At 55.5% G+C, this 18108-nt stretch overlaps 1 protein-coding gene across 6 annotated transcripts in view; it reads right to left on the minus strand.

The window, feature by feature from the left end:
* The window catches only part of ITGB4 (integrin subunit beta 4), a 32255-nt gene that overhangs the window by 3398 nt on the left and 10749 nt on the right, over nucleotides 1-18108 (minus strand). For 4 of the 6 annotated variants that reach the window (XM_054221993.1, XM_054221992.1, XM_054221991.1 and 1 more), the window contains 30 exons: nucleotides 17719-17815; nucleotides 17235-17406; nucleotides 16292-16555; nucleotides 15801-15890; nucleotides 15517-15639; nucleotides 15199-15366; nucleotides 14830-14906; nucleotides 14476-14687; nucleotides 14098-14201; nucleotides 13829-13927; nucleotides 13018-13144; nucleotides 12766-12885; nucleotides 12175-12281; nucleotides 11816-11849; nucleotides 11207-11395; nucleotides 10601-10704; nucleotides 10097-10155; nucleotides 9439-9462; nucleotides 9125-9273; nucleotides 8865-9044; nucleotides 8158-8306; nucleotides 7599-7803; nucleotides 6494-6654; nucleotides 5960-6140; nucleotides 5603-5740; nucleotides 4864-5046; nucleotides 4530-4661; nucleotides 2245-2418; nucleotides 1584-1757; nucleotides 482-631 (listed from right to left, as the gene is read on the minus strand). In XM_054221993.1, the coding sequence (XP_054077968.1) occupies nucleotides 482-631; nucleotides 1584-1757; nucleotides 2245-2418; nucleotides 4530-4661; nucleotides 4864-5046; nucleotides 5603-5740; nucleotides 5960-6140; nucleotides 6494-6654; nucleotides 7599-7803; nucleotides 8158-8306; nucleotides 8865-9044; nucleotides 9125-9273; nucleotides 9439-9462; nucleotides 10097-10155; nucleotides 10601-10704; nucleotides 11207-11395; nucleotides 11816-11849; nucleotides 12175-12281; nucleotides 12766-12885; nucleotides 13018-13144; nucleotides 13829-13927; nucleotides 14098-14201; nucleotides 14476-14687; nucleotides 14830-14906; nucleotides 15199-15366; nucleotides 15517-15639; nucleotides 15801-15890; nucleotides 16292-16555; nucleotides 17235-17406; nucleotides 17719-17815 (4146 nt within the window). Of the gene's footprint in view, nucleotides 1-481; nucleotides 632-1583; nucleotides 1758-2244; nucleotides 2419-3312; nucleotides 3514-4529; nucleotides 4662-4863; nucleotides 5047-5602; nucleotides 5741-5959; nucleotides 6141-6493; nucleotides 6655-7598; nucleotides 7804-8157; nucleotides 8307-8864; nucleotides 9045-9124; nucleotides 9274-9438; nucleotides 9463-10096; nucleotides 10156-10600; nucleotides 10705-11206; nucleotides 11396-11815; nucleotides 11850-12174; nucleotides 12282-12765; nucleotides 12886-13017; nucleotides 13145-13828; nucleotides 13928-14097; nucleotides 14202-14475; nucleotides 14688-14829; nucleotides 14907-15198; nucleotides 15367-15516; nucleotides 15640-15800; nucleotides 15891-16291; nucleotides 16556-17234; nucleotides 17407-17718; nucleotides 17816-18108 lie in introns of all 6 variants that reach the window. The other 2 variants (XM_054221995.1, XM_054221994.1) reach the window with 2 other exon arrangements.

Below are 18108 nucleotides of genomic sequence, written 5' to 3' on the forward strand. Positions count from 1 at the left end.
TAGGGCAAACAACAGCTTATTGAAAACTCATGAATTTTCAGCCAAAGAGAATTACATTTTCACTAACATTGCCCCAAGTTTCATGTAAAAATAAGAGATTTTCATTGCAATCCTTCCTCCAGGTCCAACTTGACAAAAAATCCTTCAACTAAGATGTTAGGGCTGGTAAAGGAGGAGTCCAAGGTTTTTTGGAGGAGGGGTGACTCCACAAGCAACGCCAGGAATTGTCGCTCCCAGCAGAAATGGGGAATGAGAGCTGTGGGGTAGCTGAGACATTTCCTCAAGGCTACACAAAAAGCAGAGTTGGGACCAGTCGGTTGAGGTTGGAAGGGACCTCTGGAGGTCATCTGATCCAACATCCCCTGCTCAAGCAGGGTTAATCCAGAGCCAGTTCCCCAAGAGAAGACCTGGGCCACACTTTCCGCCCCCAGAAACTCCCACCACCAACTGCCCGGTGGGCACCTGCTGACTGTTCACTGACCTCCATTGAGGAGCTGGTACTGCACGCTGTAGCCCTGCACCTCCTTCTCGCAGTGCGGCTCCTGCCAGCTCACCTTCAGGGAGGTGGGTCCCAGGGCAGAGAACACCAGGCGTGTGGGGGTGTCGGGGACGCCCAGTGGCAGCCTGGAGTCTGAGACAAAAAGGGAACGTCAGGGTGGAGATTTGGAGGCTGTGGGTTAAGGGGGCTGAGGGAGAGGAGGGAGTGGCCCGCGCAAGCGTGGGATGGTCCTGATGGTCTGGGGAAAATGTGATAAGATGTCACCTCTGCAAGCTGGCCCATCACAAGGGGCAACTGGCTGGCTCTGCACACCTACAGTGACGTGCCATGGCCTTGGGGTGCTAACCTTGTGTGGGATAAGTCAAGGCAAGCTTCGTGCCCCTGTGGTAGAGAGAGCAGAGCAGGGGCTCAGGTGCTGTGTGTGGCCCCCTCACTAACCCCGAAGCACCCTGTCCAGTCTGCCAGGAGCTTCACAGGCATCTTCAAATGTTGCTCAGTTAAGATTGGCCTTAGTCTATAGCTAAAGCAACCCGACACCTCCAGGGACTGTTGAAGGGGATGGAGGCAGCTGGGGCCAGGTCTGGGTGTTCTTGTTTCCTCCCAACTCAGCCCACTGGGACACAAGGCTCATGGCAAGCACAGCAGCCTCCCAGGTGACACTCAGGGACTGAAGCCTCTCATTGATATGGGCTTTGGCCAAGGAGCTTGCAGAGGGACATCTCATATGGAGCACACGTTCTCCCCAAGAGTCCTCCAAAGGCCTGTGGGATAAGACTGAGAACAACAAGCTTGTTAGGAATGAAGAGGACGGAATCAATGAGCTGATCAGCCCATTAAAGCATGGTGGCAGCAGTGGTGAGTGTTAATCAGCTCAGGTGGGTTGAAACACAGCTGAAGTCACCTGCAAATGGAAAGGTGGTGTGATGGAGGCACGGTCCAGGTCAAGAGGAAGATCAGTGCGGCACACAGCAAGCCATGGAGAGAGGGTTTAGGTGGAGTAGTGAATGGTAATAGCTCATGGATGGCCGGTGGCTTGGCTGTTATGGGATGCATGGCTGGGAGGAGACACTGGACAAAGCTGTACCTATGTACTTGCAAATCCCCGCGGACCCATCAGTCATGATTATAGAGTCCCGAAAGCCAGTGCTGGGGTAGTAACCCTTCACCTTTGCCCTGCTCCTGAAACCCACATCCCGGGGCCGTGGGATTGTCCTCCCAGCATCTTCATGGATGGGAGGGAGGAATCTCCCCGGGTAATCTACAGAAGCGGTGCAAAAGAAAGAGAAAAACACCATTGGAGACTTCAGAGCAGGTTCAGCCCGAGTGGTGGCTCCTGCAGAGGTGACTTTTTAAGGCTCAGATTTGAAGAGCCTTTTAACAACCTTCTGTCAGCACCAGCTGATGTACACGTGTGGAACTGAAAGGCAACCATGCTGCTAGTGTTAGAAGATGACACATATGCTCTTCCCAGAGTGCTTTGCGGTATGAGAATAAGGATGTAGCTCCCTTTCCCTAGCACTCTGCACATGAGGGATGGGAACCCTTTCCACACTGGTCTGGGAGCAGGGTGGCCTTAGCAAAGCACCTACACATCAGTGGTGAGGATATGACTTTCCAGATCTGTGGTTCATAGGCCCCCTTAGCTGTGAGCACAGTCCTCACCCTAACAGGACTTGCAGGGCATGGGTCCGAAAACAGCCGTGGGGGTGGAAGGAGAGGACAGGTTCCATCACCACAGTACTCACCGTGCCCCATTAGCATCGTGGAGTAGTCTCTTGTCAGTGAGGAGCTCCCCATCACCCTGTGCTCCTGCTGCATGTGTGAGCTCAGTTGGTGGTAGCTGGTGTTTGTTGTCCTCGTCAGTGTGCCACTGCCACTGCCAGGGAAGGAGAAGTCCACTCGGCCATTCAGCAAGTGCTCTGTGAAAGAGGGCACACCATGAGGAACGTGACTGTGGACAGGGCTGCTGCTCCAGTTTCCATGGGGAGGAAGCAGGAGGCATCATGGTGCGCCCTGCCTCGGCTGCATCCCAGCTTCAGCATCTGGAAAGTCACTCTGGAGTGCTACATCTAGAACAAGCCACAACCACCCAACGCAATGACGGGGAAACAAATAAGTAAACAGAGACTTTGTTCTACACCCAGCACCAGAGACACCCATGGTGCCCAAAGTAACTCCAGACCTCGGCCTTGCTGGGGCACTGCCTTGTGGATCTCACCGTGTTCTCTTACATCTCTCCTTTGACGCAAATACAGGTATATAATTTCAGATTTAAAAAGAAAGTGGAAGAAAAACAGCCCTTTATGGAGGCTGTTTCTCCAAATCTCACTCTGGATCCTGTCTCAGCTGGTTCTGAAAAGCAAACTCTGATCCATTGTTCTGGTCCTTGACAAACCCCCATCCCTTCCCAGCAGGCCAGGAGAGATCAGCTACCCACGAGAGAGTGATTTCTGTTTAAAAGTCCAGCAGATCTGCCCCAGAAGCTCGGGGTGCTTAATTAAGGTGAGGAGCTGCCCTTGGAGGTGGCACTTAGTAGGTATCATCTGAGTTTGCTCCTGCCTCGAAGGTCCAGCCTTTTGTAGAAGCAACTTGCTAGCAGGCTCCCAAGTCCGTGCCGAGATGGGGGTTACCTTGACACTCTTGTGAGGAGACACACCAGGACAAGGTTTTGAAGCAGACTACATCATGTGAACAGTGCATCATGCCAACACAAGGATGGGCACACAAGGAGAGGAAGGGAACATGTACTGGGCCCCATGGCTCGGAGCAGGACGAGACAGGACACTCAGTGCCATAATGAAGCCGTCCTTCACCTGCTTGGGGCCGGGGCGTCCCACTCCTCCTCAGGCTGCCAGTAGCCATGTCACTGTCCTCCTCGTGGAGGAGACCCTCGGTGTCTGAGGAGAGGTGGCTGCTGCCAGAGAGGCGGGGAATGGTTTCAGGTGGCAGCCTCCAGGTGATGCGGCGAAGATCCAAGTCTTCTCCCAGCAACTGCACATATTTCCACCTGGAGCCTTTTGGGACAACGCAAGCACTGGTGTTGGCATGATCTGCAGGGCACAGAGTGGGCTACCCACCGCTTTTGTGCCACTTGCTGGGGAGGGGAAGGGGCAGGCGCCAGTGGGAAAGACACCCCTTCACAGCCCATCTTGCCAAGTGTTGGCTGATGAGTTCAGGCAGTGCAACCGTCGTGTGACTGGTAGATGGAGGATGGTGGGAACATGACATACACGGGGTTCCTCAACCCCAGGGATGTTTTCCAGCCCCGTGTCCATCATGACAAAAGGTGAGTGTCAAAGTCCCACCACACGCCTGTCCCTCTCATGAAGAGTCTGTGACAATTGTCCTCTGATCAGGAGAGGTTTCCTCACTCCTTAGTGTGCACTCAGGATGGTCGGACTCTTGGTGTTACCCCTCTGAAAGGACCAAGGACTCACTCGTGGATCTGGTGAACCCCCCTAGGGAAGACCCTCCAGATCCTACTGATAAGACTCATCATTTCACTTATGGCCCATCTTCCTCTCATTGTCCCAGTACAAGACAAGAGAGTCAGCCTCATTCAGAGAGTGAAGTGATGGAGGAAGAGAGGCCAGTGCCTTCCCAGCACTTGGTGAGTTCCCTCCTGTTGGCTTGGCCAAGACGCTGAGCATCCAAGGGACTCAGAGATCTGTGCCTTGCCAGTGCTTGTTTGCTGACGGTAACTCTCGTGGTCCAGCCAAATGGCAACAGGAAGGGAAGATGAGCAGGGAGAGCCATGAAAAGCTCCTCTCCCACCCCACGTTGAGATTTCTCCTTGCCTCATGGCTAAGAAAAGGAGGGACTGGTCTTATTTACACTATGACTAGTGAAGACTAGTCAAGTGTTCCCATAGATGCAGCTACTGTGCTTTGGAAAGGCTGATCACCATCTCCATGACTTGGATCTCCCCATCTCCCTGAGGAGGAAAGGAGCAGTGAAGCTCATTGCTGAAAGCTGTTGTTAAAGAAAATGAATGTTAAAAATGACCTTTGCAAAACTCAGAGCAAAGTACCTGAATCGTCAGAGACACTGGGATGCTTGCTGCCAGCTGGAGAGCGAAGCACATCTGCACTGTACATCAGGTAGCTGTCGTAGTCCTCACCTCCCTCTGCATCAATGATGGGGACGTCAGGGATGATGGGGACTGAAGGAGAGGTGGAAAGTGCCATTAGACAAGCAGCTCAAAACCACACAGGCCTCCCACGCTCAGGCTGGCCTTCAGCATTCAGCAGGTTGGCTGGTGCCGTAGAGTGAGCAGGATGTGGAGAAGCAGCTGGGATGATGCGGAGCACTCCCCAGCACTGCTCCTGTCCCCCCATTCCCACCCAGGCATGGCAGTAACTCACTGGACATCGGGCGCTTGGGCTGCGTAGCAAGGTTGATGGTGGCTTCTCTCTCAGGTCCCCAGCCAGCACCATTTCTGGCCTTCACCATGTAGCGATAGGGCTGGGACTCCCGCAGGTTTTCTATCAGCACCATGCGCTTCTTTGGGTCTTCAACCAGCACCTTCTTCATTGGGCCAATGGGTACTGCAAATATGGGTATGCCTATCACCCACAAGGTCACGAGACACAGAGGACCCCCACAGCACCCCACCCTTGGCCAACAGGCTCGCTGAGGTTTGGTGTCAGGACACAGCCTGGCTCTGGGACAAGGTGCAGCAGCTATTTGGGCCGCTCATGACAAGCATGACATCGTCTCGGGGAAATGTCCAAACTGAATGCTGAAGTCAACCTACAGCAGAGGTCTCCTGTTACCTGTGTGTCACCAAATAACAACTTCCTGGCACCCTAGCCCTAGGTCTAGACCTATGAACTAAGTTTTTAAGATGAAAAAAAACACAAAACACTATGGAAGTGAATGGGAACCGAGTGTGCTCTGGGCTTTTCAGGATTAAATCCTGAGCGGTGATTTTTCTGTACTCCTTCCATCAAGAAGTGACCCCTCCAGATTGCAGTTTTCACAGGAAACATGCTTGGAGCTGTTCTGGTTCTGCTGCTGCTTGGGATTGGCCCATCCTTTGGGAAAGTGTACTCCAGCCCCTCAGCCTGACTGGACTGCTCTGGTCAGAAAATGAGCTCTTACCGTTGTCCTCGTTGACGAGTCCATAACTGACTTCATAAGCCGTGATCTCCCCATTGGTTTCTGCAGGCTCAGCCCAGCTCAGCTGCGTCACGGTGGAAGACACGACATTGAAAGCCAAGCGTCCTGGCTCGCTGGGGACTGGAAAGGCAAGAGCAAAGGATCCAGGTTACTGAAAGTTGGGAGCGAGTGCACGCAGATGCCCAGATCTCCCTGGATCACAGCTGGGACACAGTGGGAGCCGCTCCATGCTTGTCCCCAAGACTATCAGAAGCTCAGGGTCGGAGCCCTGACCCCATGCTGGGTTCACAGGCACCAACTTGCTCCACATGGTGGGAAGCAAAGTGCAGAGTCACTCACCCTCCTCAAGTGTGCGGCAGTGGATGATGTCGGAGTAAGCCCCTTCACCCATGGCATTGTAGGCGCAGACTTGCATCTCGTAGTCACAGAAGGGGTAGAGGTTACTCAGCTCTGCTGATAGGGCTTTGACATCGATGAGACGGGCTTCTGACTCGGGGTCTCCTTGGATCCAGTATTTCACCTGGCAAAGCAAGAGCAAGCCATGATTCCTTCAGATCCTCACCATAATGGGTGAGAAATTCCCCATCTCTTATTAGATCTGCTCTGGGAAAGCCAGGGTGTTGTGCCATTCTTCTGAAATGGGAGGCCAGAACAGTCTGGGTATTTCACGGTGTGTGATGGAAAGGGAGAGAACCCACCAGGAATCTTTCCTGCAAATCCCACATCCACCCAGCCATGGTCCCTCACGGATGGAGGGGGCCAGAAGGGGTGAGCTTGCTCCCTCTCTTGGGCGTCTTCTCCCCATCCCTTCAGCACAAATGACTGCATGTGTGTGAAACCCACACCCTCCCCCGGGATTCACTCCCCCCTTACCTTGTACCCCAGAGGTTTTCCCGGTGGAGGAAACCAGTTGAAGCGGATTTCCCTGGAGCTGAGAGCGTCAGCGTTGGGATTAAGCGGTGCACTCAGGCGGCCTTTGGGGGACTGCGAGACCTGTCCCAGGCCAGTCATCAAGGGGACACCATCCACCACCTCTGCAGACACAAGCAAGAAAGGTCACATCAGTGCTAGCGCCCCACATGGAATGAAAAGAAGGAAGTGTGCCTCTCTCCAGCACCGCCCTGCCATCCTGAGTGAGCCTCAAAGAATTTCTGAGGGGTAGATCCCCATCATAGGGAAGGGAAACTGAGGCACTTGGTGATGACTTCCCCCAAAGCCACGCAGCAAGCTGGCGTGAGAGTTGGGCTCAGAATTCCCAAGTCCTGCACCTCCTGCTGCTTCTCACAGGCTTCCCAGGTACGAAGAAATGAAGAGACCACCTTCTTGCCTCTGAAAATCTTTAGCTTTGTCTGAATGTATTTAATAACTTCCTGATCAGTTGCTTTGTGCAGCCACAAAAGAAGACAGAGATTGGCAGAGCCTTCTCGAGTCACCCAGTTGCTTCTCCTGGAAACCCACCAACTCCAGCCGAGAGCTCTCTGGAGCCTCTCCAGCCCCAGTGCCTGCCCCTGAAGTGGTTCTGGTTGTCCAGTGACAAGGGACTTTCTTGTACCTCCAGCATTCATGTCCAGCACTGTGATAAATACCTTTACGTTATCGACCCACTTGATGACAACCTTTACAGTTTTGCTTGTCCAGCCCCAGGAAGCACCAAGCACAGCTCCTGGCAAGTCCCGCCTCTCCCCTATTTTTATAGCTTTTTTATTCAAATCCCCAAGGAAAATGAATGAAGAATCCACTCTATTCCCTTTTGCGAGGTAGATTATCCATCTTCTTCCCACCCACTGTCTATACCCACTAACGCCTCTAGAGGGAGGCCCAAATCTACTGCTCGGAGCTGGAGGAACGTCCTCATTGCCGCTTTTTGGGTGAGGAGCAGGGCTGGAGCTCTGTGCACCACTTCGGGCTGAGCTGGTCCGGTGTGGGGGTCCCACACCCCCTGCTGCCATTTCCCACCACCTGGCTGCCAGCCCCTAACCTGGGTCCGCGATGGTCACCGTGGTCTGGGGGTATCGCCCGATCTTGGCGCCGTGCTTGGGATGGAGGAGGTCGATGGCGAACTGCTTGAGCTGGCAGTTGTGTAAGAGGGTATCTATTTCGGTCAGCTCCAGCAAGGGGACCTGCACCTCCTTTCGGGTCTCTCCGGGCTGGAAGACCAGGTCACCCTCTGTGAAGGTGTAGTCCTGGAGGAGAAGGAAGAGGTGAGTGATTACAGCCCACAGCATCCACAAGAAGGCTCCCAGAGATCTCCCCTCATCTCCCAGTGAATCCCCACTTGCCTCCCAAGTGCCTACAGCTCAGGGAGCAGCCAGTACCCTCTGCCCCTGGTACCGGCAGCCTCTCAGGCCCCTGAGGCACAGGGAACAAAGGATGGAGGGGAATTAGCCCTTGTGCTAACTTCAAGCCCTGGGTTTCCTCTCTCCCACATCCCCCTTTGAGATTGATCAGCTGCTCCTATGCAGCCCCAGGGTCGGTTCCTTCCCACCGCTCTGTGCCCGCTCATTCCTGCCTGCCAAGGCCAGGAGCATCACCCTTACCCTGCCATTCTTGGCGGTGAGATCCCGGGTCCTGTAGGTAACTTGGGATTTCCCGTTTTCTATGATCTCCCGGAGGACAGGGATCTTGGCCAGCTTATCAAAGCGGCTGTGGGAATAGGCTGGCTGCAAGAAGGTGATGAGGCTGCTGGCTGGAAGGGGCAGGAGAGAAGGAACATGTAGAGAAAATACATGAAGAATCGCACTACAAACACACAGGTGTCCTCCCTGAACAGAGTTCCTATCACCCGTGGGTCTGAACGGTGTATGAAATATTACTGCATGGGCTGGAGACTTTACCACTCCTGACTCGAGCTCCCTGCTCAAAACAACCAGACGGGAAGCAGAGGCAAACTGCTGGGGCCGTTCACCTGCCCCAGGCACAGCATAACAGCAAAGAGGTTTTACTTCACTCCAGTGACCTATGAACCGGAGCAGCAGAGACATATGGTCAAACCTGGATCTGCCATGGAATTGGTAGCATTTAAACTTGTGATGGTCAAATATTTGGTCTCTGTCACCAGGGATGATGACCCTTCTTTAGAGCTTTAAAAGATTCCTTAGTTTAGACCCAGGTGATTTAAGACAGGAGTCACCAAGCAAGTCTCTGGTCTGTCATCTGGGGGAGCTCAGATACACAGGCTGTGCCTTCCTTAGAAACCACCAGAGTCCATCTGGGCATGGGACATTCAAACACAAACACCCTTCACCTTGTTCTTTGATGATGGTGATGTTGACAAGCCGGCGTCCAATCTCTGCGATGCCAGTGGGGACATCAATGGCCTCCACCTGCAGCTGCTTCTCATCGTCATCATCCTCCCTGATGAAAAGTGGGACACGGACATCCACCAGCTCCACAGACTCTTGAAACTCCACCATCCCATGAGCATCTGGGGGAAGGATCAATGGTGAGAGGTGGGAAATGTCCCCCCTGCCCAGCCAGGAGGCAGCGCTGGGCTCTGCTCCCTACCTTGGTCTGAGGTCACGGTGTAATAACCCGGTGAAACCTTCAGGTCATTGAAAGTCTCGTGGGAAACGTGCTTTTCCACCACTTTGATGATCTCTGGCTTGGCTGAGCGAGGGGCGGTGAGCACCGTGTCCACAATGGTGTGGTCCTGCCTGTGACGGGTGGGAAGAGAAAGCCAGGTAAGAGCTGAGGGCAGGGTTGCTCATCTCACATAGCAGCCGGAGGGGCTAACGAGTGCGTGGGACATTCAGTCACCCCACGCGTGTGTGTACAAAGAAGAAGACGCAGCACAAGAGGGGGCTGCTAGTTCCTCTTACCTTTTCCCAGAATTGGGCTGTAACCTGGGGTGGGAAATAAAAAAAAAAAAAAAGAAAAAAAAAATCAGAGTGACTAACACATGTGGGGAGACAAAGTTCTGCGTGAATCACAGCCCTGTGCAGGTCTGAGCTGTGGCAGCTGCCCTGCGGGCGCCAACCCATCCCGCAGAGCCCGTGGCCCCATCACATGCTCCCTCCTGCCTGGCAGCTCCCTCCACCCCTGGGTTTCCCAATGTAATGAGAAACGTGCCCACAGGGATCACATCTGGTCAGAGCCGTGGGGAAGGGCTAACACTCCCTGCTCAGCGCTGGCATCCCCAGACTCCTCCGTCCTGCCCCAGGCACTCCTAACTCTGCACAGGGCTGAAACTTGTGAAATCAGTGGGAATTTTCCCATTGAGTAGCAGGTGACAGGGATTTGTCCCTGTCTGGAGGAGTCTCAGGTCTAAAGCCAGATGCCACTGAGATCACCAGCACAGCCGGGTGGGCTCTGCTCTGCAGCCCTGGGCGGGTGAAGCACCACACACGAGGATGTCTCACAGCCCACGCTCCCTCCCAGCATCCCGGATTTCACACCCCAGCCCTCAGGTCCGCTCCCTCACCAGCAGCGCCCTGGGGGAACACTGCCCTGCAGGAGGTGTCTCACGCTCTGACTCACCTGAACTTGGTCTGCTGAACCTTGTGGCAGCCGGGGATGCGCTTGAAAACCTCGTTCAGCTGCAAGGAGCAAGAGAGACTTTCACAACACAGCCCTTGCGGAACAGGGATGTGTTCGGCGAGCAGATGTTGCTGCCAGCAAACACGAGAGCCCTCTGGCCACCCCTGGGTCCTCCCCGCTCGCCCTGCCGCAGCAGGCAGAGACCGCCACAGGGCTTCTCTCCAGGACATGGCAAGAAGCTGTGAACTGAAGCCAAACAGGAGCTTCAGACCACGTGCTCCGAAGCAAACCTCAGATCTCATCAATGTGACGCTTTGATAATTCTCACAATTGTGATCTTAAAGGTTGTGCTTTCTTTGAGAAAGAGGAAAAATTGCTTCTTGCTTTCAAGAGCTGCGTGGACGCACAGGGATGGGGCGCTCCCCCTTCCCCAGCATCGCAGACACCCCACAGTGTGGTGTCCCCCAGTCCCACCCCAGGCCCCCCTCGTGCCCAGGCTCGTACATTCTCATCGACTTCCTTGCGCAGCTGCTCACACTCCCGGGTGTCCGGCTTCACCAGGTTCTGCGTGAAAAGCCGTGTCAGCCTCAGAGACAGCCCATAGGGAACTGGAAACAGAAATTCCCAAGTCAAACTCCTTCCTTCTTAGCGAAATAACCCAGACGAAAGCTGGAAGCATGGGGACACGCATGATGCTCAGTGTCCAGATCCTGCATTGCTAGCACCCAAACCCCATATCACCAACAGAGAAAACACGTGGAGAACTAGAGGGATAACTGGGAAGCTCTCTGCCAGACACAGCAATGGAAATGGTGCCCAGTGGTGGCTCTGGACTGATGAGGCAGCAAAATCAAGGCTGGGTCACTAAGCTAATGAGACTAAGACATGGCCAGACTGTCAGGAGGTCTCCAAGGCTACAGGGCTGGACGCAGGAAGGTGCTGCTCAGCTTCCCCCAGGATGGAAGCAGATGAAGGGACACCCCCCCCTTTGCAATCCGGCTTGGAGGTAACACCATGGCTGCTGGAGCTGGGGCCACCACCGAGGGTTTGTGTCCTTTAAAGCACCCGGAGCACCTCCTCTATGCGCTGTTCCTCAGACGTGGCACTCACTGAGATCTTTGGGGTTGGCGGCAGCGAGGGAGGTTAAGCCCTGCTTGTGAACGTTGTTGTTGATCTTCCAGCGGATGGTGTCCCGACCTTTGAGGGACCCACTGCGGACCATAGGGGTGTCCAGGTGGTCGGAGGACATGAGGCTGTGGCGAAGCATGTAGTGGTCCTCCTTGAAGCCAACGGTGCGACCTGCAGAACCAGGGGCAGTGTCAGAGTCTGGGCAGATCGGGACAACACTAGCCATCAACTTCCCGACACTGGAGACTTTGTTCCGGGGAATTTTTAGGGCTTGTTTGGATGTCAGGAGTGGAGTGGGGTGGAGAGGGCAAAGGCCGTCCATGAGTGAGGAGAGCACATCACACCAGCTAGGCATTACAAGGGACACTGGTCAGGGGAGAGCCAGCAGTGGGATTCCCAGCAGGGCACACCAGGGTGTGGGGCAGGGGGGAGCAGTGGAGCAGCAGCTCAAGGGCTCCCTGGCTTAGGCTCTCTTCTAGGAGCTTATCCCCCGATCCACCTCCCCAGCTAAGAGAGGAGGAGGAGGGACACTTATCCCAGCACACACACCCCCACATGGATCCCTCTCCCCCCAGTCCCAAGGGCTGGTACCTCGTGCGCAGCAGGGAAGCAGGGCCAGGCAAGCCTAGAAAACAAGTGGACAAAGACACAATCACTTTGCGGCCCAGGGCAAAACCCCCCACGTCTCCACCTGGGAGGATTCACAGCAGCAGGGAGGGTTGGGCACTGGATGGGTAGGGGTCTGGAAGCTGATTTTAGCCAGATATCACTTCAGTGGGGAAATCCCACAGCAACTTCTGTCGACAACAGCAGACATGCTGGATACAACTGGGATCCAGCCCCTGCCAATCTGGCCATGCTGGAGGCTGGGTGGATTCTGGAAATTTGTCATGGTTTTGGCCTTTATCTGGTCCTCTCCCCAGGCTGGGGCAGTCAGCTGAGGCACTCACCTTGCAGCAGGCGCAGAACTTCCAGCAGAGCAGCAGCAGCAGCCCCAGGAGCAGGATGAGGAAGATGAGCAGAGGGATGAGCCAGAGGAAGCTCCCCGGCGGGCACTCTGCAAGCGACAGCAATGTCACTCCCGGGCATCAGCCCCCTGCCTGGGGCGTGCAGGGAGGGAACAGGCAGGGACAGAGGGGAAAGGCTGGACCACAGCTCTTTGAGGGATGGAACAGCCCGGTTAACCTTGGGAATGGCTTTCTTGGCGCTCACAATGAAAAGTGCTGTTCAGGGAGAACTATCCCACCTCTCTGCTCGCATCCAACCACCCCAAGGGGCTCTTCAGCACCTCACATCTCTCCCCGCCCATGCCGGCAGTGGGAAGGCACTGAGCTCTAAAGATGCTGGTCTCTGAGGATGCTACTCTCTACACTCTGCAGTTCAGGTGACAGCCAATGTCACTCACCCCTGACACTGCCTGCAGCTGACCCTGCCCAGGGACACAGCAAAGGGACAAAGCGGGGATCGGAGGTGCTGTGGAGCAGGTCACTGCTGATCCAGACCCCAGGCTAAGCATCCCCTCCTGCCGGGTCCCTGCTCACCTTTTTTCTTCTGCACGTGGACGGTGGTGTTGGGGAGGATGGTGGGGTCTCCCTCCAGGGTGTAGTGGTACGTGCAATCGTCCTCCTCATCCTGGAATGAGCAGTACTCGCTGGCCTCCTCTGCAGAGCGAGGGGACATGGTTGCAAAGTCATCAGGACCAGAAAAAGCTTGGGGACCAGCCCCACATGCACACACACATGGGGCAGGGCCCATGGGAGACACACCGCACCCAGCTCTGCTTCTCCCAGTACCTTTCTTCAGCTCTTCCACCATCTGGATCTGGAGGTGGCACTTGCTGCAGTTCCCTTTCATGTTGCCGGTTCCCCAGGCCTGGCAGCGAACGCAGTCCCGGATGCTCTCACACACCGCCTGGAAGCCCTGGACAGAGAGGTGGGATCGTCAGGAGACAGCCCACGGGGAGCAAGGGAGGACATCGCCTCCAAAAGGCAGAGCTGGAGAGGCAACGCTGCATCCTCACCGCGGTGCCAGGGCAAGGCCAAAAAGGGGAATCACTGAGAACAAGCAGCTAACGAAGGCTTTACAAGCCCAGGAGCCCAGCACAGCCGTCTCCGAAATCTCTTACACCAACAGCCTGCATTTGGGCAGCAATTAGGATCTTTCTCCAAGGGTTTTAGGTGGCCTTAACAAAATAAAACCAAGCCAGCTTTCTCCACTCCTGCTCTGGCATTAGCCCATATTTGTCAATGGGGAGACTGAGGCACCAGACCATTAAATGTTTTTTTCTAATCTTGAAACAAATCGGAAGGAGCCAGGAGCCGAGCCTCAAACCTCTGCCCTTCTCCGGTGTGCAGATAAACACAGGCAGACGTTCAACAGATGCTGCCAGTGAACCGGGGGGCAAAGAAAGCCCATGGCTGCAAAGCAGCTCCCATACCAGACCCTTCCTGGCCACTGAAGGCAGGACAGGCAAGACTAACCCCTGCTCAGGATCTTGCTCCTGACCGAGATGTGCCTTCATCCCTGCTTTGCTTTCCTCCCCTGGATGCTCTGCATGGGAAGGAGAAGTGACCAACCCAGAGGGGACCCCAGGCTGAGCCTCACCAGGGAGTAGCTGATTTCGCAGGTGGAGCTGGTGTACAGCGAAGCCTTGTCACAGATGCATCTGCCGCATTCGCACCTCCCATGGTTATTGCAAATGCCCTGGGAAAGAAGAGGTGACAGTCGCCATCCGAGAGCAATCGTAGACACCCAGCGGCACCAGGAGTCAGCAAGGCGCCAGCTCCCAGTGGTCCTAAGCCTCGGGCATCAGGGCAATTTGCTGCAGCCCTGCCTTGTCTGGGTGTCCCTGGTGCAGGCAGGGCAGGACCTACCCCTCGGCTGTCGATGCAGGTGTCGTTGCTTGTGGGACATTCACAGCCCGGACCCTCCCAGCCACTCTGGCACACGCAGGCGCCCTTGGAGCAGCGGCCGCGATCTGCAACGCAAGAGGAAGCGTTACCCAGGGACTGGTGCTGCACCTCTCCCCAGCCCTGTCTGTGCCTCTCCTGCTTTCTTTTGGGGTGCAGAGGGGCTGCAGACTCCATGGCACCCCCCCTGCACATTTGCAAGCCCAGAGTCCCCACAGCCCACTGCTGGTCGCTCAACCCCCCACACCACCAACCAGGGACACCCCGCCTGCCACCAGGATGGAGCAAGGCACAGTGAATCCCTCAGCTGGGGGATGCTGGGGGCGGCGGGGCTGCTCTCACCATTGCAGAGGAAGCCGGAGGTACGCGGGCACTGCAGGACGTCGTACTGGCAGAACGGCCCATCAAAGCGCTGCGTCAGGTCCTCGGAGTAGCACTGGCACTTCCCACACAGGCACTCCCCCCGGCCCGAGCACGGCTCCACATCCCCGGGGCGGATGCAGGCTTCGTTGTTGGGGGATGACGCTGGGGAGCAGTCGCACGTGTCCCCTCGCCTGGTGGGGAGGAGATGGCGCTGAGAGAGGTGGGAGCACAATGCAGGACAGCAGGGTCCTGGGCAGGATGCTCACGGCATGAGCGTGTGTCACTGAGGGTCCCCAGACCCAGCAGGAACCCTGGGAGGGACAAAGTCCTTACCAGCCTGGGTGGCAGATGCACTGTCCGCAGGCAAAGTCCCCATGGAAGCTGCACTTGGGTGAGTTAACCTGTTTTTGCTGCAGGAGAAGAGAGAAGAGGTGTTGCCGAATGGGCTCAGCTGCCCGTAAGACCATTGCTGGAATCAGAAAGGCAGATTTAGGGGAAAAGTTTTGCCCACAAGACCGAGTTCTGCCATAGGACAACATGCCCAGCTCGGTACAGGCAGTGATGAAGATCTTTTTGGCCAGGCTGAGCCTCCGCTGAGTGACGGTGACGGGTTGAGCAGGACCTACACGTGCCGGCCAACGCATTCCTACCCCAGGATGGCCAGAAGGAGGATATCTCTCTGCAACACGCACCCCCACGTACCTGTTCACAAGGACACACGTCACAGATGACAGAGGCTGTGACTTTGAGGCTGTCACTCAGGGACGTGGGTTTCACGTGGATAACTCCCTGCCGGTCTTTCTCAGGGAGGCTGCAGACGTGCTGCCCGCCGATGTACTCAAGTGCTTTCACACGCACGTTGAACTTGCCCTGGAAGGAAGGGACATGCCGCAAGGATGAGCCAGCACCGCTCAACCACAGCTCGGCCAGACCAATGCTGGGTGAAGAAGGAAGGAGGGATGCAGCGGAGGGCTCAGCCCCTCACACACACCTTCCCTCTGGGGCCATCCAAGGACTTACCACTTCTCCACGGGTGATGTGGAAGGAGCCAGATTCTGTCTTTTCATACATCAAGGAGGTGAACTCTGTCTTCATGGCTTTGGGGACGAAATCAGCTCGGATGTCCATCTTGGAGCGGATGCGCTGGGTGGCAGAAGATAACCACAGCACTGATTTTTCAGCAGTACACCTGCGAGCACCCCGTGGCCTGCCTCAGAGGGGCCACATCCCACCTCCTGCCGGCTCTCCTGAGTAGGAGGTGCCCACCCTCTGCCTTCCCTGGGAGCGAGAGTGAAGACCGTTACCTCAAAGGCTGTGCGGAGCAGCTCCACGATGTTGGAAGAGTCCTCCTGGAGCACCCCGATCTCAGAGATGGGGAAATACTTGTGAAGCTTCTGCAGAGAGACAGGAGCCGCCTGAGCCAAGGCCTTGAGAAACCTCCTCTAGCATTGAAGTGGTCTCTGCTTTGAGCAGGGCTTGGACCAAAGGGGCCTTCCAACCTAAATTACTTTCTGGCTCCATGTCCCCACTGCTTTATAAGAAACAGACATCAACACAGGGATACGTCTAGGAAGCCAGATCTCCACACCCCAGTAATACACCCTGAGACTTCCCATGATCCAGAGCAGCCCCCCAACACACGGCAGCACCCTCCCAAAATGTCAGGGCATTGGTTTAACACTTGGGGACCAGAGACGGGAGAACATTTTCTCGTCACAGCTGAGCTGCAGGCAGAGGAGGAATGGTCCTGGAGGAAAGGTAAGCCCACGTGGCACCACCACAATGGTTTCCTCACCTCATAGTAACTGTAGGAGTGGTTGGTGACAGCAAAGATGGGGATGATGTTGTGTTGGCCCAGCAGGCGCACCAGGGTGGGCACCGAAGGATAGTCCTGCTTGGTGTCATACGCGTAGGTGCCGTTGTCGTCGAGGTGACACTGCTCATCATTTCGCGCCAGGATCCCTGCCAGGACGTTGGTACCGTCAGCTTCATAGTGAAAGGCGGATTCAGTGGAGAACACGAGCAGGTGAGTGCTGTCCTTCCTCCAGCCGATCTTATCCTACAGCCAGGGAGGGGGGAGAAGGAACCTTTATCTCCGTGCCCGCCAAACCACTGCAGAGCATTTGCAGCCGTTGGCAGGCCAACACTGGCGGGAGCTGGAAACCCAAGGGGCAAGGCACCACCTCCACTTGGCGGCACACACAGCCAGCTACGGGGCCCTGGGAATCTGAGCCAGCAGGTCTCTGCCTCCCCCATCCACAACCCCAATTTATAGGATGTCTCCCAGCAGCTCGGTGCCAGACACGTATAAATATGGGGGGCAAGCCCATGCTTTTCTGGACGTGTTTGGAGCTGTGCTCATCCCACAGCCAAACGGCCAAGCCCAAGCAGGCTGTTTTCCAGGGAGCAGAGTTTCACCACCGCAGGCACGAAGGGGAACAGAGCAAAGAGTACACGCAGGGTGCCCAGCAATCAGCTCCTGTGCTGGGGGTCAAACACCAGAAGTACACACACAAATGGCCTAAGACCTAGGAAAAATTGGGAATGCAAAACAACTCGGCACCAGGAGCGTGTGGCTGGGAGGGCAAGAGCCGACTGTAGCTGAACATACAACCTGGGCTCCCTGGTTGTCTCGTCAGTTGCCCAGCATGCTGTTCTTTCACTCATCACCCAGTATCAAGAAGATCTGCTCATTAAGAAGAGAGCCACATGGCTCCTGCAGCCCTGGCCACTATCACCTTGCAAACAGCTGTCTGCAGGATGGCATCAAAGCCACCCTCAGGGGCATCCAGGTTGCCAGAGATGCGCTCTTTCCTGAGCTCCTTGCTGAAGCTGTCGATGTTGCTGGTGAGGCGGATGACGTTCTTGAAGGAGAAGGGGGAGTCGGCATTGTTCCAGGGTTCGCGCAGCCTAGGAGAAAGGGGAGAGCAGGGTTTTTGCTGGGGGACAGGAGCAAAGGGACGCAGGGACACCTGGGTGCAAGGTTAGGAAGTGTGGGTACAGCATCCAGGGCCTGGAAAGTCCCTCAAGGGAAGACATGAAGTTGAGTTGGCAAGCTATCAGCACTGAGAGGTCGAAGGGATGAGGGCAGAGATGGAGAAGAAGACATGCGATCTGTTGTGGCAGAACCACAGATGGAGAAGATCAGGAAAGCCACAGAGAAACAGAAGGCACCTGCCCTCCCCTCTGCTCCCATCCCATGGACCCATTGGCCTCACTCACTTCTCAGGTCTCATGTCTGTCTGAGGGGATGAGACTTTGTCCACAAACTTGCCGAATCCGATGGTGTAATTGGAGGTCAGGGCTTGCAGGAACTCCGCTGGGAGGAGAAGGAGGGAGGGAGGAGGAAACATGTGAATAAAGAGATGTCTGTGAGGTTGCTGCTCCAGAGAAAGAAGTCCTTTCCTGGTCATCTTCTCTGCTGGTCAGGTCTTGGATAAGACTCCTGAACTGTCAGCTTTTAAGCTCTCTGGGATAGGGGCTTGTCTTTTGGGGTAGAAACCTCTGCTACCTCTGGTAGCCCTTTCCAAGACTGGAGCTTATGCAATAGCACGCACCACACCTATGGGTTCAAGATGCCAAAGCCACTGCACGGATCAACTCTGCCAGCAC

The sequence above is a fragment of the Rissa tridactyla genome, chromosome 15 (assembly GCF_028500815.1).
Source record: "Rissa tridactyla isolate bRisTri1 chromosome 15, bRisTri1.patW.cur.20221130, whole genome shotgun sequence".
Lineage (NCBI taxonomy): Eukaryota > Metazoa > Chordata > Aves > Charadriiformes > Laridae > Rissa > Rissa tridactyla.